Source organism: Sinohyriopsis cumingii, chromosome 12 (assembly GCF_028554795.1).
Source record: "Sinohyriopsis cumingii isolate HCF-2022 chromosome 12, ASM2855479v2, whole genome shotgun sequence".
Classification (NCBI taxonomy): domain Eukaryota; kingdom Metazoa; phylum Mollusca; class Bivalvia; order Unionida; family Unionidae; genus Sinohyriopsis; species Sinohyriopsis cumingii.
Window position 1 is genome coordinate 68,382,703 of NC_142972.1, and position 12,566 is coordinate 68,395,268.

The window sequence follows — 12,566 nt, forward strand, 5'->3', positions numbered from 1 at the left end:
AATTAATTAGCTTAAATCTTCGAGAAATAATAATAACATGATATTTTCTGTAAGGGATATATTTAATTAATATTTTCAGCCACATGATTTACAGATTTTTGTTTAGGCCATCCTAAGGCAGATCTTACAACATAGGCAAAACAAAATTTTAATGCCTTTTATTAAAGTTATCATATTGTCAAGAAAGTTCGGGCTTGCATGTATGACACAAAATTCAACACGATCAATTCTTAAGAATCTCCGAAATTCTGCAACTAAAATATTTCCGTATGTTACTCCACAAGCTTTAGAATGAAGGATATCCTCTAATGTCAGCTGTCCTCTTAATGTTGGTGTATAAACATGTATTTCCCCATCTAATATAAATAATGCGAGCACACACACACACACACACACACACACGGGTTTACCATATCCGTGATATTTGCATGCAGCTTCCGTTAACAATTTTAATAGGGGCCCCGAGTGGCCGAGTGGTCTAAAGCGCTCTCCGTTACGGATCACTGCCATCTCACCTCTGTCTGCGTGGGTTCGAGTCTCGGATTCAGCCAATGTGGGTATGTGAGAAAGCTTGCCAGTAGCTTCTCGTGGGTCGGTGGTTCTTTGCTGGGTTTTCCAGGGTTCTTCCTCCACCATTAATACAGGCCGCCATGTATAGCCAATCGTGTGCTGAAAAATGGCGTTAAATCCTACAACAACAACAACAACAATTCTAATCTATTTCATGTGATTTCTTCAAATGTGTTTACTAAATGCTGATTTAAACTAAGTTTCTACCGTTTTCGAAATCTTTTTTTTATCGTTTGGCTATTAATTATCATTTCCTTTACTTCCAAATGGACAGTAATTGACTAAATCATGAAAATATATTCCCGAATTAGAGAAAAAAATATCGTTTAATAAAGCGATTTAAGAAATGATAAACTAAAGGAATGTATGTCGTAAAATTAAGAACAATTTTTTTAATTACTTCATAATACAGTCTCCACTTTCCTCATAGACTCCCGCAGCATATAGCGTGGTCTTCGATACCTTATTATCGTCCTTAGGTTAGTTTTAGTCCGTGACAACATCGAACTCTAAGTTCTGCATAGTTAATATGATCCCTAGTTTCGATTCAACCAGAAACAACATGAGTAATGAAGACGAGTAACCCAATGTTGAATTTAGTCGGCTTTGATAAATTGATGACGTGGTATTGTTGTTCGTGAGTATAAAACTACAGTTGTCTTGTCTAAATCCTTTAGTACATGAAATGGAGTAGTACAGATCGTAATTTTGATTTTCATTAAAGCCTGAAGAAGAAAAAACCACAGCAAAAACGTACCGTATGACAGAAAGCTCCTATGATCTGTTCTGACACCGGACCATTTGGAAAGGGTATTAGAAACTGAAAAATTAATCCTCTGATAACGATTATGATCAGTGACACCGGACCCAGCATTTCATACTGTAAAAGAGACTCGGAACCGGTGTCAGAACGGGTCATCTGAGGAAATTTCGTCAAACGGTATGAACTTTTACCATCAGGCAGTTGTTCATCATTAAGTTTACGTCAGCCACTAGTCCTGCTCTGTAAGATGTATTACATGTTATTTATATTTTGGTCACCAAAACAAAACTATCAATTGATAAGTCTTGTGTTGTAGGACTACATCAGCCACCTGCATGGCACAGGAATGAAGAGTCACACCGGAGCTGGTTTACCATGCATGAAGTTCACTTGGTGATAAATTCGTAAAATAGTAATGATGATGAAGTTGACTTCATGTCATAGCTGTGGAGTTGCAGCTTTAGAACTGTTTTAAAAAGGATCAGTTTCATTCAGTCCGTTAATAGTAAATTAACATAGTCACTTTGATATGATTATTGATCATTAAAATGTAATACTAATGTTGTTCTAAAATTTAATACTAATGTAGTTTTACTAAAGTCTATTCATTCCTGAGTTTTTAATGCTCTGCATCTTTGTTGTTTTCACAGTATTTCTAGACAAAAGTTACTGATTGCTGTGAAATTTTACAGTGGCAGCCTGGCATTAATCTGGGTCAAGAAAAGCAACGTTGGGCTTAATCACTGTCAGCTCCATGGGTAGTACAATTTTTTCTCCCAAAATGCTTTACTTTTATCATGACATCATTTAATCCAGTTTACAGTGTGCCAGATCAGACTTTTCATCAATGTGGTTGGCCTCATAATAATATCCACATTCCTTAGCAATAGTTTTCTCATAAGCTTTTCCTGTATTGGTTATTGTCTTGCAAGGAATATTCATCGATGAGCAGCAAAGTTAACTGAATAATTGCCATTTAAAGTTATGGGTAATCAAATTTTCAACAATCTCATAAGGACAGCTATAGCTGAGGTAGTACTGCATACTTACACGACCTGTATGACTTATACATTAGAAGTTTTTGTTCTGATTTGAAAGATGGGCTTGTGCCCCATTATGTGAGGATATTCAAAATTTGGATAGTGGAGGGAGCTGTTTGCAATTTTACATATCCTTAAGGACAGAGACATGTACCTGCTACTTGAAAAGAGAGAATTTCAGAAAGATTCCTAGTTTCATCTGTATTATAATGCTTGTGTATCAAAAGTCTTTCAAGCAGATTTTTTGTTTTTGAGATACAGTGACTATTATAAGGAGAATAGGTCAGAAAGAAGACAGTTATTAAGTTGTAAAATTAACTATTAGTGTATAGGTAAGCTCAAAGGTTTTCTAAATAATTTATATTTGCTTATCTTTTCTTATATGTAACAGTGTTAGGTCATGTGCACACTAATTTTTGTTTCTCACTGAAAAGGAAGTTAAAAAGATTAAACATTCTAAATTAATTATTTTGTTTATTTCAGGCTGTCATGGCTGGTATAGAGAAGGTTATACAAGAGCTACTCCATGGACAGGCTGTAGTAATTAGGAATGTGGATGTCAACCTCAACAAAGACATAGGTAGGTGGTAATGTATGTTACAGTATTTTATTATAAATTTGTCCGAAGACCAGTTACCATATTATACAGATATTGCAAATACAGTTTATCCTCTGTAATCTAGGCACCAAAAATGTCATTTTCATTAGTACTTTAATTTTGGGATTTATTTCTGATAGGGAGGATGTTTTTTTTATGCTTTCTAAAAAGTGACATTTTCATGATCACTTTAGTAATGGTTGAGCCAGCCGTGGCAGAGCTCTACACCTTGACATCTGTCTGTCCTAGATTAAGCTGAATTTTAAATTTGTTTTGCTTCACAAAATGAGTTGATTTCAACAAAAAGGTGATTTCCTGTTTTATTTAGGTATCAACAATTTAATTTTTGAGCCTGAAATAGCTCTGATTTAAAGTGATTTAAAAACCTGTAATATCCATTAAATTAGTTCCAAAACAAATTATCTAGTGTTAAAAGAAATAAAAATTTCCCAGCTTGAAAGAAAATCCAAGCCTCCTCTCAGAAATTTAAATGGGTGGTCCCGTTTTAGGGATGATGCGTTCTTTGTGCTTTAATCTTTCTTTTTGCATGTTTAAATTCATGGCTTGTAGCAACCACAGAATAGTCAAAATTTGGTACTGAAATGCAAGCAATAATAAATTCACATTCCATTGCAGGTGTTGGGTAATTATTAAATGTTGAATTCATAATGAATCAGGTTGCAGCTAAAATGGTAGTATTTGTAACTAATTCAGAACTGGCAAGTGAATATGGTCAACTGGTTGCCCTCTGGTGACATTCAGAATCATAATATGATAATTAGAAAATGATCTCAGCACATTCTAATTACAAGTACAGTATATACTATGTTTTATGGTAAAGTATACTGGCAATTCAATATAATTCATATCTTAATTCATTTTTTATTGTGAGAGTACCGATTAAGTCACCGTCTTTATGTGTGACTTAGTCTGGCTTACACTAGTTAAAAATGTACAGTCTCCTGTATAATCTCAGACCTACCAAATATCCAGGTAAAAGCCAGATTCTCTGGCTTTTTAGCTCCATCTCAGGATTTTCAGATTCGTGTTTATTTAAAATCTTCAGTTTTCAGGCTCACAAGTTGTGAATAATTATATGGGTACAGATTACACATTAGATTCGTTGTTGAGGTTGAGCGCTTATCCACAAGCAGAAAACCAAAAACATAGCATGGATTTATGATAAAAATTTTATTGGATGAACATATTTTCATCAACCAATTTACACCCTAAATAGTTGTTTGGAGGTGAATTTGGATTTCCTGTTCACACAATTGGCCATTTTTGGGTTACTAAAAATGAAAACAGGAAATAATGATGATTGATTTATCGGCACTTCCATCTTACAAAATATTTTTACAGGCCTACCAAATCTCCAAATGCTAAATAAAAATATCAGAATTTCTGATTGAAAAGTTTTGGCAGACCTATAACCTTTACAGTCAACCTCAGTTAATGGTACAGATCTGGAAAATGCAGACACGGATAACAATTCAATTTATTATGCATTAAAATTACTGTTAAAAAACCTGCCATAACATAAATATGGTTATCATTATTGATATGAAGCTTAAAGTCATTTATCAGTGAATTTGAAGCCAGATTTAGAGAAATGGTTTAGATAACTCCAAATACTGAATTTTAATGACTGGCCTGAGGTCAAGCAGATGATGACTCTTGATAGTTTTGTCCGACAGAACTCGTTATATTATTAAAATAACCATTTGTTTGTTTATTAGTAGAGGCTCAAAATTAACAGTAGTCTGCTAGTCTGGGGCTCGTCAATTTCCTGTCGGGCTAGTAGTTTTCATGATTTCACTAGTCCAATGGCTAGTAAATCTTGACATTGTTTCATATGAAGGACTAATGAAGATTTAGCAGGACTAGTAAATTTCTAAATCTACTTGTCCTGGTGTCTAAAAAAAAAATCTCTTAATTAATTCTTTAATTTGCCTTGAACAAAGCCTTCACGTTTTGTCTTCGTCTACATTAATTTTCTAACCAATGGATGTCTGCTCTAAGTGTCGAAGATGACCAAATTATTAGAGCTTTACAACATAGAATTTGAAATTTTCCAAGCAGGTTGCATTGTGGCTTTAGCATAGTTTGATAGGTACTTAGAGAACTGGTTCAAACCAGAAATATCCAGATTGTGCAGGTTGAAAAAACCAGGATGAACATGGTGGTTTATAAATCACAACTATCCACAGAATAGTAAGATCATAATGTTGATTGCATCCCCACCTGAAAAATTCTTGTTAAGATTCTATACCATTCTCCAGTAGTATTTTTAAAATTTATGTTAATATCCATTAAAATTTACAGCAAATGTGTGAGATTTAAATTTAATACATGATTTATCAATTACAAGTCATAGCAATTCTTCTTATAAGGTTGACAAGTTTTTGTTTTTAAAGAAAATTATATTTTTTGTTTTCTTTGAGCTTAAATTATTTTCAGTCAAAGATTTTAGTGGACTCTCTTTATATAATTGTATTCTTTGTTCTTTTTTGCTTCTTCAGAAGTGAATTATGTGCCAATCACTAAGCAGACCATTTGCTACATTGTCATGGCTGTGGTGATAAATGATGAGGGGAAGGTGTTATTTATTCAGGAGGCCAAACGATCCTGCTATGGAAAGTGGTACCTTCCAGCTGGAAGAATGGAAAGTGGCGAGGACATTGTTGTCAGTATTAATTCTTTAATGTATTCTATACTTTTTACCAGTGGGCTGACAAGTCTTGATCTTTTTTGGCACATCAAATATGCATGTATAAAAATGCCATTTGTCACTGTTTCCATTTTATATATATGTTAACCATATTGTAGATCATATCTTTTAGTGTCATCCATCCATCTGTATGTTCATATGTTTGTCCATGTTTCCTTTATCATTTGCAGTAACTCAAGTTTTCCACAATCTACTGTTAGTAACCTTTTTAAGTTGCTTGCAATTTTGGACTTGAAAAAAACCCTGTTGATTTTGAGTTGCTTGCATTTTGGCCATGAAAAAACCTGTTGATTTTGGGTTGCTTGCATTTTGGCCATGAAAAAACCCTGTTGATTTTGAGTTGCTTGCAGTTTTGACCATGAAAAATCCCTGTCGATTTTGAGTTGCTTGCATTTTGGACATAAAAGCCTGTTGATTTTGAGTTGCTTGCATTTTGGACTTAAAAAAACCCTGTAGATTTTGAGTTGCATGCGTTTTGGCCATGAAAAAAACCTGTTGATTTTGAGTTGCTTGCATTTTGGCCATGAAAAAACCCTGTTGATTTTGAGTTGCTTGCAGTTTTGGCCATGAAAAAACCCTGTTGATTTTGAGTTGCTTGCATTTTGGCCATGAAAAAACCCTGTTGATTTTGAGTTACTTGCAGTTTTGGCCATGAAAAAACCCTGTTGATTTTGAGGTGCTTGCATTTTGGACATGAAAAAAACCCTGTTGATTTTGAGTTGCTTGCATTTTGGCCTTGAAAAAACCCTGTTGATTTTGAGTTGCTTGCATTTTGGCCTTGAAAAAACCCTGTTGATTTTGAGTTGCTTGCATTTTGGCCATGAAAAAACCCAGTTGATTTTGAGTTGCATGCATTTTGGCCATGAAAAACCCTGTTGATTTTGAGTTGCTTGCAGTTTTGACCATGAAAAAACCCTGTCGATTTTGAGTTGCTTGCATTTTGGACATAAAAGCCTGTTGATTTCGAGTTGCTTGCATTTTGAACTTAAAAAAACCCTGTAGATTTTGAGTTGCATGTGTTTTGGCCATGAAAAAAACCTGTTGATTTTGAGTTGCTTGCATTTTGGCCATGAAAAAACCCTGTTGATTTTGAGTTGCTTGCATTTTGGCCATGAAAAAACCCTGTTGATTTTGAGTTACTTGCAGTTTTGGCCATGAAAAAACCCTGTTGATTTTGAGGTGCTTGCATTTTGGACATGAAAAAAACCCTGTTGATTTTGAGTTGCTTGCATTTTGGCCTTGAAAAAACCCTGTTGATTTTGAGTTGCTTGCATTTTGGCCTTGAAAAAACCCTGTTGATTTTGAGTTGCTTGCATTTTGGCCATGAAAAAACCCAGTTGATTTTGAGTTGCATGCATTTTGGCCATGAAAAACCCTGTTGATTTTGAGTTGCTTGCAGTTTTGACCATGAAAAAACCCTGTCGATTTTGAGTTGCTTGCATTTTGGACATAAAAGCCTGTTGATTTCGAGTTGCTTGCATTTTGAACTTAAAAAAACCCTGTAGATTTTGAGTTGCATGTGTTTTGGCCATGAAAAAAACCTGTTGATTTTGAGTTGCTTGCATTTTGGCCATGAAAAAACCCTGTTGATTTTGAGTTGCTTGCAGTTTTGGCCATGAAAAAACCCTGTTGATTTTGAGTTGCTTGCATTTTGGCCATGAAAAAACCCTGTTGATTTTGAGTTACTTGCAGTTTTGGCCATGAAAAAACCCTGTTAATTTTGAGTTGCTTGCATTTTGGCCATGAAAAAACCCTGTTGATTTTGAGTTACTTGCAGTTTTGGCCATGAAAAAACCCTGCTGATTTTGAGGTGCTTGCATTTTGGACATGAAAAAAACCCTGTTGATTTTGAGTTGCTTGTATTTTGGCCTTGAAAAAACTCAGTTGATTTTGAGTTGCATGCATTTTGGCCATGAAAAACCCTGTTGATTCTGAGTTGCTTGCAGTTTTGACCATGAAAAAACCCTGTCGATTTTGAGTTGCTTGCATTTTGGACATAAAACCCTGTAGATTTTGAGTTGCATGTGTTTTGGCCATGAAAAAAACCTGTTGATTTTGAGTTGCTTGCATTTTGGCCATGAAAAAACCCTGTTGATTTTGAGTTGCTTGCATTTTGGCCATGAAAAAACCCTGTTGATTTTGAGTTACTTGCAGTTTTGGCCATGAAAAAACCCTGTTGATTTTGAGGTGCTTGCATTTTGGACATGAAAAAAACCCTGTTGATTTTGAGTTGCTTGCATTTTGGCCTTGAAAAAACCCTGTTGATTTTGAGTTGCTTGCATTTTGGCCTTGAAAAAACCCTGTTGATTTTGAGTTGCTTGCATTTTGGCCATGAAAAAACCCAGTTGATTTTGAGTTGCATGCATTTTGGCCATGAAAAACCCTGTTGATTTTGAGTTGCTTGCAGTTTTGACCATGAAAAAACCCTGTCGATTTTGAGTTGCTTGCATTTTGGACATAAAAGCCTGTTGATTTCGAGTTGCTTGCATTTTGAACTTAAAAAAACCCTGTAGATTTTGAGTTGCATGTGTTTTGGCCATGAAAAAAACCTGTTGATTTTGAGTTGCTTGCATTTTGGCCATGAAAAAACCCTGTTGATTTTGAGTTGCTGGCAGTTTTGGCCATGAAAAAACCCTGTTGATTTTGAGTTGCTTGCATTTTGGCCATGAAAAAACCCTGTTGATTTTGAGTTACTTGCAGTTTTGGCCATGAAAAAACCCTGTTAATTTTGAGTTGCTTGCATTTTGGCCATGAAAAAACCCTGTTGATTTTGAGTTACTTGCAGTTTTGGCCATGAAAAAACCCTGCTGATTTTGAGGTGCTTGCATTTTGGACATGAAAAAAACCCTGTTGATTTTGAGTTGCTTGTATTTTGGCCTTGAAAAAACTCAGTTGATTTTGAGTTGCATGCATTTTGGCCATGAAAAACCCTGTTGATTCTGAGTTGCTTGCAGTTTTGACCATGAAAAAACCCTGTCGATTTTGAGTTGCTTGCATTTTGGACATAAAACCCTGTAGATTTTGAGTTGCATGTGTTTTGGCCATGAAAAAAACCTGTTGATTTTGAGTTGCTTGCATTTTGGCCATGAAAAAACCCTGTTGATTTTGAGTTGCTTGCATTTTGGCCATGAAAAAACCCTGTTGATTTTGAGTTACTTGCAGTTTTGGCCATGAAAAAACCCTGTTGATTTTGAGGTGCTTGCATTTTGGACATGAAAAAAACCCTGTTGATTTTGAGTTGCTTGCATTTTGGCCTTGAAAAAACCCTGTTGATTTTGAGTTGCTTGCATTTTGGCCTTGAAAAAACCCTGTTGATTTTGAGTTGCTTGCATTTTGGCCATGAAAAAACCCAGTTGATTTTGAGTTGCATGCATTTTGGCCATGAAAAACCCTGTTGATTTTGAGTTGCTTGCAGTTTTGACCATGAAAAAACCCTGTCGATTTTGAGTTGCTTGCATTTTGGACATAAAAGCCTGTTGATTTCGAGTTGCTTGCATTTTGAACTTAAAAAAACCCTGTAGATTTTGAGTTGCATGTGTTTTGGCCATGAAAAAAACCTGTTGATTTTGAGTTGCTTGCATTTTGGCCATGAAAAAACCCTGTTGATTTTGAGTTGCTTGCAGTTTTGGCCATGAAAAAACCCTGTTGATTTTGAGTTGCTTGCATTTTGGCCATGAAAAAACCCTGTTGATTTTGAGTTACTTGCAGTTTTGGCCATGAAAAAACCCTGTTAATTTTGAGTTGCTTGCATTTTGGCCATGAAAAAACCCTGTTGATTTTGAGTTACTTGCAGTTTTGGCCATGAAAAAACCCTGCTGATTTTGAGGTGCTTGCATTTTGGACATGAAAAAAACCCTGTTGATTTTGAGTTGCTTGTATTTTGGCCTTGAAAAAACTCAGTTGATTTTGAGTTGCATGCATTTTGGCCATGAAAAACCCTGTTGATTCTGAGTTGCTTGCAGTTTTGACCATGAAAAAACCCTGTCGATTTTGAGTTGCTTGCATTTTGGACATAAAACCCTGTTGATTTCGAGTTGCTTGCATTTTGGACTTAAAAAAACCCTGTAGATTTTGAGTTGCATGCGTTTTGGCCATGAAAAAACCCTGTTGATTTTGAGGTGCTTGCATTTTGGACATGAAAAAAACCCTGTTGATTTTGAGTTGCTTGCATTTTGGCCTTGAAAAAACCCAGTTGATTTTGAGTTGCATGCATTTTGGCCATGAAAAACCCTGTTGATTTTGAGTTGCTTGCAGTTTTGGCCATGAAAAATCCTGGTTTTTTGGCCAATTAAAGGTAGATAAAGTGATTCAAGCATGAATATTAGCACTTGTCAGGCTTGTTTTAAAATGGAGAAAAAAAACACTTTTCCTGCAGTAGCACCTTCAAAAACCTTTCTCAGTGACATTTAGCTATGTGATTTGATCAGCCCTGCTTGCTCATGTTGACCAGACATAAAAAGTGACTTGCATATGTTGACCAACATTGAAAATGGCTTTCATTTGAGACAGCAAAGACACCTATTAATAATGGCTTCAAAAGTTCATAGGTCATGGTTACAGTGACTCTCATATGAAAAATTGTTTCTGCTTAATATCTTTAGTTCTTTATCATCTTCTTTGACCATACTTTTTTGTGTGACTTGATTTCACATGATAGGCCTTTGTGTCTCCCACGTATGAATATTGTTGCATATGGTGAGAAATTGCAGTCCAGATTTGGTATGGTTTGTTGTTACCTCTACTGGTCAAAGACCAGAGGAACTTATGCGATGGCATATTATATGTCACTAGCTCAAATTTGTTATTGCTGTCCTTCACAAACTACTTGGAGGATTGCCTTGAAACTTTGCACACACTTTCATTCCATGGTTTGGTTGATTCTAAATGACAATGGTGCCAGACATACTATATGGCCGCCACAGAGGCCATTTTGAAAATCTTGTCATTACATCTCCTTAATGAATAGTCATGTCAACATTAGGCTTTCATTAAAGGACTTATTATGATGTCTAGTTGGCCTGTAATGTTTGTGATATTGATCCATATGGTTGCCTTGGTAGCCATTTTGAAAATCTTTTTATTACTATCGTATCAAAATGGCATTTACATCAAACGTTTTCTTAATATATCTTGTTGGTCTTAAGTGAACATGATGTCAATCTTATGTCCATTTTGTCTGTAATAATGGTATCTGTTGCCTTTCATGATGATTTTTTTCTTCTAAACTACAGACTGAAGACACAAATAAGCCATTCAATTATAAATAAACCTGTTCTATGAACTAATAATAGTTCAATCTGCATGCGTGATGAAAGCATGGTATTAAGTGAAAGCTTTAATGGGTTACCAAAATAGCATGGTATTAAGTGAAAGTTTTAATGGGTTACCAAAAAGCATGGTATTAAGTGAAAGTTTTAATGGGTTACCAAAAAAGCATGGTGTTAAGTGAAAGTTTTAATGGGTTACCAAAAAAGCATGGTATTAAGTGAAAGCTTTAATGGGTTACCAAAAAAGCATGGTATTAAGTGAAAGTTTTAATGGGTTACCAAAAAGCATGGTATTAAGTGAAAATTTTAATGGTTTACCAAAAAAGCAGAGGTCTTACAATGCAGTGCATTGATTTGTAAGTTCAAAAATCAACTAGTTTCATTTTGTGAATTTAAATTATGATCAGAACAGTCAGATCAATGATGTCAGAGATAATTATGAATAAATTAATTAAAGATTCATATTCTTTATTCATATAGATTTTCTGATGAAATTGGAATTTGATTTAGCCTTAAAGCTCCAGTATCAATTTATTTTTAGCACAATTTTTTTTTAGTTTATCAAATCGCCTTTGTGGCTTGCAGGAATGTTTGACCTCCACTCTATCTCCAAGAAACTTATCATGCATAAGTATCACTTGCACTATTAAGGGTTAATACAAGGGAAGTTTATTTACGTAAAGATGGTTTATTTGTTATCCTGTGTTATGTTGTTTAGGCAAAAATTGTCACAAAAGGCAACATGTATTGGTACCATACAGTTCTTGTTTTCTACCTTGCGTTTTTTTATGTACAGTACATATCAGCATTTATATGGAAATTTCATACTGGCTTTTTGGCTTGTTTTTATATATGACTGCATTCTAGGGATCAGTACCAGAGTATTAAATATAACACCTTTACTTATGATGGATTAGCTGTTTTAGATTTACCTCACTCTTACAATGTTGGTAAGGGGAAACAACTCCTACAACTAAGTTTTATTGATTTGACTACCCCATCCACAAATGTCTGTGACCTTAAGACAGTGTTAATGAATAGCTTTAGTGAGACAAATTATACATTTGTTTTGGTAATTGACACAAACTATACATATTACAATGATGATTGACAGAAATTGTACATAATATATGCTGATTGACACAAATTATACATATTATATGATGATTTACACATATATATTACATGATGATTGACACATATATATTACATGATGATTGACACATATTATATATATTACATGATGATTGACACATATTATAAATGTTACATGCTGATTGACACAAATTATAAATATTACATGATGATTGACACAAATTATTACATGATTGACACAAATTATACATAATACATACATGCTGATTGACACAAATTATACACAATACATGATGATTGACACAAATTATTCAAAATACATGCTGATTGACACATATTATATATATTACTTGATGACTGACACATATTGTATATATTACATGCTGATTGACACAAATTATACATATTACATGATGATTGACACAAATTATACATATTACATGATGATTGACCCATATATTACATGATGATTGACACATATTATATATATTACATGCTGATT

The 12,566-nt window shown here is 34.5% G+C and overlaps 1 protein-coding gene across 3 annotated transcripts in view; it reads left to right on the forward strand.

Annotated features, from left to right (window-relative positions):
- The first annotated feature begins 1,112 nt into the window (after positions 1-1,112).
- The window catches only part of LOC149786660 (8-oxo-dGDP phosphatase NUDT18-like), a 31,130-nt gene continuing 19,676 nt past the window's right edge, over positions 1,113-12,566 (forward strand). For 2 of the 3 annotated variants that reach the window (XM_089977184.1, XM_089977187.1), the window contains exons 1-3: positions 1,113-1,207; positions 2,857-2,953; positions 5,494-5,657. In XM_089977184.1, the coding sequence (XP_089833310.1) occupies positions 2,863-2,953; positions 5,494-5,657 (255 nt within the window). In that variant the 5' untranslated portion in view covers positions 1,113-1,207; positions 2,857-2,862. Of the gene's footprint in view, positions 1,208-1,983; positions 2,092-2,856; positions 2,954-5,493; positions 5,658-12,566 lie in introns of all 3 variants that reach the window. The other variant, XM_089977186.1, reaches the window with a different exon arrangement.